General features: G+C 47.9%; 1 protein-coding gene across 1 annotated transcript; it reads left to right on the top strand.

Annotated features, from left to right (window-relative positions):
* The first annotated feature begins 1,720 nt into the window (after nt 1–1,720).
* LOC108915741 lies at nt 1,721–3,494 on the top strand. Its single transcript, XM_018721861.1, has 4 exons — nt 1,721–1,828; nt 1,959–2,207; nt 2,305–2,928; nt 2,970–3,494. Exons 1-4 carry the CDS (start codon nt 1,721–1,723, stop codon nt 3,492–3,494), a joined length of 1,506 nt encoding a protein of 501 aa, XP_018577377.1.
* Nucleotides 3,495–6,251: the final 2,757 nt, after the last annotated feature.

Here is a 6,251-nt window from a genome sequence, read left to right as displayed (position 1 = left end):
GGTCTGCAAGCAGCAGAAGAGGTTCTTGGAGAGGTGAGAGGACAGTGGCGGAGAAGTTTCAGGAAAAAAGGGGATAAAAAATTATTAAAAATCGAGAGGGTTGTCCCTGAACTCAGGAGGAGGTCTGCAAGCAGCAGAAGAGGTTCTTGGAGAGGTGAGAGGACAGTGGCGGAGAAGTTTTAGGAAAAAAGGGGATAAAAATTATAAAAAAGGTAACGATAGACAGGAAAGTTCTGAAGGTGCCAACAATTAGAAAATTGTAAAAAACAAAAGCTGTCAAAGTGACACTTGTCAAAGTGACAGTTTGGTAAAAGAGAATAAAACTTTGAATTTTTGAGATTGGGGAAGTAGAAAATAGACATATACCAACGTTTAGGCACACTCGGATTTTGGCAGCTGTCAAAAACAATTGAATTTTGGCCATAACTAGAAAACGGTAAAAAATTTGGAAAAACTAAAAGCGGGAGTGGGTGCTCGAAATAGGAGACTATCTTTTGGTAGGGACGGTTTTTGACAGCTGTCAGGATTTTCAAAATTTTAGTTGTAACTCGGGCATAAAAGGGACTTATAAACTGATATTTGGGAGGGAGTTTCTGGAAACTAGCAGCTGTCATCTGTCAAAGTGACAGCTGTCAAAATTGACATTTCGGCAGATATTAGGGAAAAACGCGGAATGAATACGGAGGAGTATCTTGGCCTCTCCAGTGGCGATGAACATTATAATTCAATGGAGGTAGGCTCCACGGACGAAGGGAAACAAGTAGGAAAAGCGCTAACGGTGAGATTAGGAGAGTTGGTAATGGAAAAGCAAGGAGAGAGAGAGAGAGGATGAAGGGGAGACGTCAGAAGAACCGGTACGACTGAGGAGGAAAAGTGGAAGACTAGAGGAAGAGGTTCAGTCAGAGAGGAAGAGTGTTGAAGAAAAGCAAAGCGTGGAAGCAGAATTGAAAAGAAGATCGGAGAAAGAAGAGAAAAGTAGGAGGCAAAGTGAAAGACAGAAAGAGATAGAGAGAAAACTAGAGGAGCAAAAGCGTAAGGAACGAGAGGAAATGAAGAGAGTATAAACTGAAAAGAAAAAAGCAGAAGAGGATGGCATAGACATGGTACAGAAAGAGTTAACGAAGATTATGGAGGCAACAGGGAAGGAACATGGTGGAAAATTGGCATTCACGAGGACCGATCAGATGATGGTGAGGGAGGCGGTGGTGAACATACAAAGCCAAATGATAGGATTACTGAAGAGGCAATTGGGATTGGAGAGGAGAATGAGTGGAAAGAAGGAATAGGATGGTGGAAAAAGAGCAAAGGAAGGGAATGAAAGAGGTATGATTGGGAGTAGAAAAGGAAAGTCTAGGGGGAGAATGACGGAAGATAGCGATAGCGAGGAATGGAAGGAAATGGTGGTAAGGAGGCGACGTAGGACCTATGCTGAGGTCAGTAAAGTGGGAAGGACAAAAGAAAAGATAGAAGGAAGGGTAGTAGTAGTGGGAGAGGAAGGATGGAGGACACCACCTCCGAAAAAAACCTCAGGAAGCGGCTCTGATAATAACGAGCAAGGAAGAAAAGGATGCCCGAAAGCTTGCGGATGCTCTGGCCAGAGATTTCTGTTAAGGAAATTGGGGGTGCACCGCAAGCCGTACGGAAAATAAAAGATGGCAAAGTGGTCATAGTACCTAAAGACCAAGAGCAGAGGGGGAAGATAAGGGAAACATTAGGAAAAATGGATAAAATCGAAGGAAGGGAAAGTAAAGTAGCAGAGCCGCTTCTGATGATTTCGGGAGTGATGAAGGGACTGACCGACCAGGAACTGACGGAGAAGTTACTAAGAGTTTGAGGGCAGTGTGAATGTGGAGAGGGGGGAACTGAAGGTAGTAAAAAGAATGGTTTGCAGGAATAATTGGAAGGAGAATATAGTTTTAAAAACGAGTGTGGTAAATTTCAAAATTATTGTAAAAAAGGGAAAAGTAGATATAGACAGTGTGCTGCACTATGTGGAGGAGTACCTGGGGCTGGCGATGTGTTATCGCTGCTGTAGGTTTGGCCATATTGCGAAGCATTGTAGGGCGGCCGAGGTGTGTCACAGGTGCGGGGGAGGTCATGATGGGCAAAATTGTGGGCAGAGTACAAGAAAATGCATAAATTGCTACAAAATGTTTGGCAAGGTTCGGGAACATAGCGCGGGGGACAGTGACTGCCCGGCCATGAAGGTGCATTTGGCGAAATCGCGTTCAAAAATAGGATATGGATGTTAAAATTTTGCAAATAAATTTAGGAAAGGGGAAAGCCGCAACCATGTTGTTGCAGGACAAAATTAAAAGTGAAATACCAGATGTGATAATGATTCAGGAACCGTATCAAAATTTTACAGGGTTTTTCGGATATGATACGTTTAGAATTGGGGATCGGGTAAAAGTTATCACTCTGATAAGACAGGGAGTGGGAAGGGCGTGGATGAGGAGGGAAATTAGTTATGAGAATGTGATGGTGGTTGTTCTAGAGGGGGTAGGAAGTGACGGGGACATGCTGATGGTAAACGTCTATGACGAGCCCCCTGATGCTCGGAATGCTCAGTCGAGATTCCGAGATTTGTCGGGGTGGCTCGAAAGTAGGCGAGAGAGGATTCTGATGGCCGGGGATTTCAATGGTAAGAATGTAGCATGGGGTGGAACGGAGACGGACGAAAGAGGAGAAGAAATTCTAGAATGGACGGTGATGCATGGATGGAACATTGAGAATTCCCAGGATGACCCTCCCAGCTTCTCTTCCAATAGGGGGAGAAGTTGGGTGGATCTGGTATTGAGTAAAGGGGTGAAGGTAAAGGACATAATTGTAGACAGAGAGGAGGAAAGTTTGAGTGACCACTATTACATCTCATACGGGGTGGAATTTGGAAAAATCGCTAAAGGAAAAGGGAGATGGAGGTACGAGGTGAAGGGAGTAAATTGGGGTAATTTTGAAAATGCATTAAGGGATATTTGGAGGAGCGGGGGCCGGCCCAGCAGCGATTGGGAGTAGAGGAAAGGGGTGCTCTTCTGCAGGGTGCAGTGCAGGAGGCCTGCAGGAGAGAATTGAGTAAAAGAAAGAAAAGAAGGAGGAGACTAAAAGACTGGTGTACAGACGAACTGACTCACGAAAGACGAGAAGTTAGGAGGGCGCGAAAGGATTTCCAAATTGTTAGTGACGATGACGATGACAGGGACAGACTGCGGAGGGAATATTTGGTAAAAACAAACGCGTATAAGCATAAAATTAAGGCGGTGAAGATGAAGGCTATGGAGGAGGAATTAGAGGAAATGGGGGATAGAGTGTGGGAGATTTGTAAAAGATGGGTTAAGGGGGGGAAAAGAGAAGTGAAAGAGAATATGAGAAGGGAAGATGGGAGTTTTACGGGCACAGTAGAGGAAACATATGAAGAATTGGTGAGGAAATATTTTCCAGAGGACAGATTAGAGGATGATGAGGCGGAGCACGGGGAAATAAGGAGGGAATACTAGGAGGATAGGGTGGATGGGACAGAGGACGACTTTGCCGTCACCCTCACGGAGGTGGAAGGTGTGATTGGGGGAATGAGCAAGAACAAGGCGCCCGGTGAAGACGGCGTTCCGAATGAGTGCATGAGGCATGTATTCGAGGCGCTGGGAGGCACGTGGAGGGACATGTTGGACGATTGTCTCAGGGAGGGAGTCTTTCCTCGAGTGTGGAAGAGGGCAGAAGTCGTCTGGATCCCGAAGAACGATGGTGGTATGAGGCCCATATCGCTACTGCCGGCGGTCGGGAAGGTTCTCGACAGGCTGGTAGCGGCGAGGATCTCATACCACATGGAGGCTGGACAGCATTTCGACGGGATGCAGTACGGCTTTAGGAAGGAAAAGGATTGCGTCATGGCCATCGGGGAACTGGTAAAGGTACTCGCTGAGAATCGTCGGGAGGGATTGCATTCGCTTGTCGTTGCCTTGGACCTTAGGAATGCGTTCGGGTCGGCTTGGGCTCCATCCGTGGTAAAGAACTTAAGGAACAAAGGTGTGGCTGAGGAACTGGTAAGAGTGGTAAAATAATTTATGAGGGGCAGAAAAGTGTGCGTGGAAGGCAGGGAGTGGGATTCGGACGTGGGCTGTCCGCAAGGCTCCAGCCTGGGCCCGATCCTATGGCTCCTTGTCATGGAAGGATGGTTTTGTAGTATGGAAGGAGCCAGGGGAAGGGGGATTCACGTGCAGGCCTACGCCGACGACCAGGTATTGGTGGTATCGGGTCGCTCGGTGAGGGCTCTGGAGGCTGAATGGGAGAATGTTTGGCAGGAGTGTAAGGAATGGGCCAGGGTGAACCGGCTGGAATATAACATAGCCAAAACTGAGGCTGTTTGTTCCAGCTAGGGGGGAGATTAGGCAGCCCGTGGTGACAATGGAGGGATTTAGGATCCAAATTGGAACGAGTGTGAAATATTTAGCAGTGCATGTGGATAGGAAGATGGCTTGGCTGGAGCATGTCAAGAAGAAGCGAGCGCGAGTCCAGGATCTTGGGGGTAAGTTCTTTGCCCTCGGGAGAAGGAAGTGGGGTAGCGGCAGGCGGGTCCTGAAGGCGATTTTCGAGCGGGTGGTTTCCCCGATGGTCTTGTACGGAGCAGAGATTTGGGGGGAAAGGGCGCGAGATACCAGGATACAGAGACAATTGAGGGCTAAAGAGCGACCCTTCCTGAGAGCCATCACGAAGGCATACAGAACCGCGCCAACAGCGGCGTTGTCGGTGTTGGCGGGTTGTGTGCCTTTGGAGGTTCAGGCAAGGGCAATGTTTGAGACGAGAAGGAGATGGGATGATAGGGTATTATGAATGTCGGGGAAAGGCCTCACCCGGCGATAAGAGGATACATGCCTAGCACTCAGGGGGAACAGGAGGAGTGTGAGAGTGTGGGTGGATGCGTCAGCGAGAGAAAATAATAAGGTTTATGCGTGGGCGGTGGCGGTGAATGACGGGATAGAGGTAGGAGGGGCGAAATTAGGTACGGAAATGGGACATATGGAGTTGGAAGGGTGGGCAATTTGGCAGGGGATATTAGAAGGGGTTCGTAGGAGAGGGAGGAGAAAAGTGGTCAGGGTTTTTTCGGATTCGGAACAAATGGTAAGGCAAATTATTAAGTATGAGAATAGGTGGTGGGTGATAGGGGAGGTTCAGAAGGAAATAGCGCGGAATTTGGAAATGGGCATCAAAATTATAGTTGAATGGCGGGCAAGGACAACTGATGGAATAAGACTGGTGGACAGACATTGTAAGACGCTACAAAGACGGGACATAGAGATGGTTGTAGAGGGGGTGTCAAAGAGTGTGGTTAGGAGATGGAGGAGAGAATGGGAAATGAGCGAGTGGCAGAGGCAGTGGGAAGGGGGAACGACGGGGAGATGGCTTTTTGGACTGTGGAATAGTGTAAATAAAGAAGGAGTCGATGCCAGCTTTGAGCTGACTCAGGTGGCTACGGGTCATGGAGACTTTCGAGCCTATCTGAGGAGGTTCAGACTTGGCGGAGACGAGGGGGAGAGGTGTGAGTGTGGAGCTGAGGAGGAAACGGTGGACCATGTGGTCTTGCGTTGTCTCCTGCCAGGAAGGAGTAGAGCAAAGGAAGTGTTGGAGAGGGAACTGGGTCATTATCCCCCGAGACTGGGAGAGATTGAAAAAAGGAAGTGGCAAGGGGTGTTGGACTGGGCGGAGGCGATGGTGAGGAAGGAGTAAGAGTGAGTGGAAGGATAAGTGAAGGAAAAGGAAAGGAAATATATAGACGACCTGGAGTTGTGTGGTAGAGACGCGTTAGGTTAAGGTGTTAGATTTAGGGTTAGGTTAGGTGGGGGGTGAGATGCTACGGACGGCCTGGGTTGACTGGTATTCTCGCCCCCTGGTGTAAGGCAAATTGCCAGAAAGTGTTTTTAGTTTTTAGGTCTAGGTTAAGATTGTCATTAGAAAAAGATTGTAATAGGTTAAGTCGCTGACATTGTCGGGTGTTATAATTTGTTGTCAATTGTTGTGTGAATATCTTTCCCCGCTAAGTTTTAGGAGACGTGGAGATGGGATGGGTTGCCTTGGCAGGGGTTTTGGTAGATAGTGGAGAGGAATGGGAAACGGCCTAATACCGAAAGGTGGGGGGGCGGGCTTCGGCCCTTAAATCGCTCGTGTCCCTACCCACTAGTCTTGTATGAGTAGTCATAGTGTGTAGGCGTGTTGTCAGGAGTGATAAAAGTAAGGTTAGGTTTATAAAAAAATTGTGTCCG

Source organism: Anoplophora glabripennis, unplaced genomic scaffold, assembly GCF_000390285.2.
Source record: "Anoplophora glabripennis isolate ALB-LARVAE unplaced genomic scaffold, Agla_2.0 scaffold1590, whole genome shotgun sequence".
Lineage (NCBI taxonomy): Eukaryota > Metazoa > Arthropoda > Insecta > Coleoptera > Cerambycidae > Anoplophora > Anoplophora glabripennis.
This window is presented reverse-complemented; position numbering and strand designations above follow the sequence as displayed.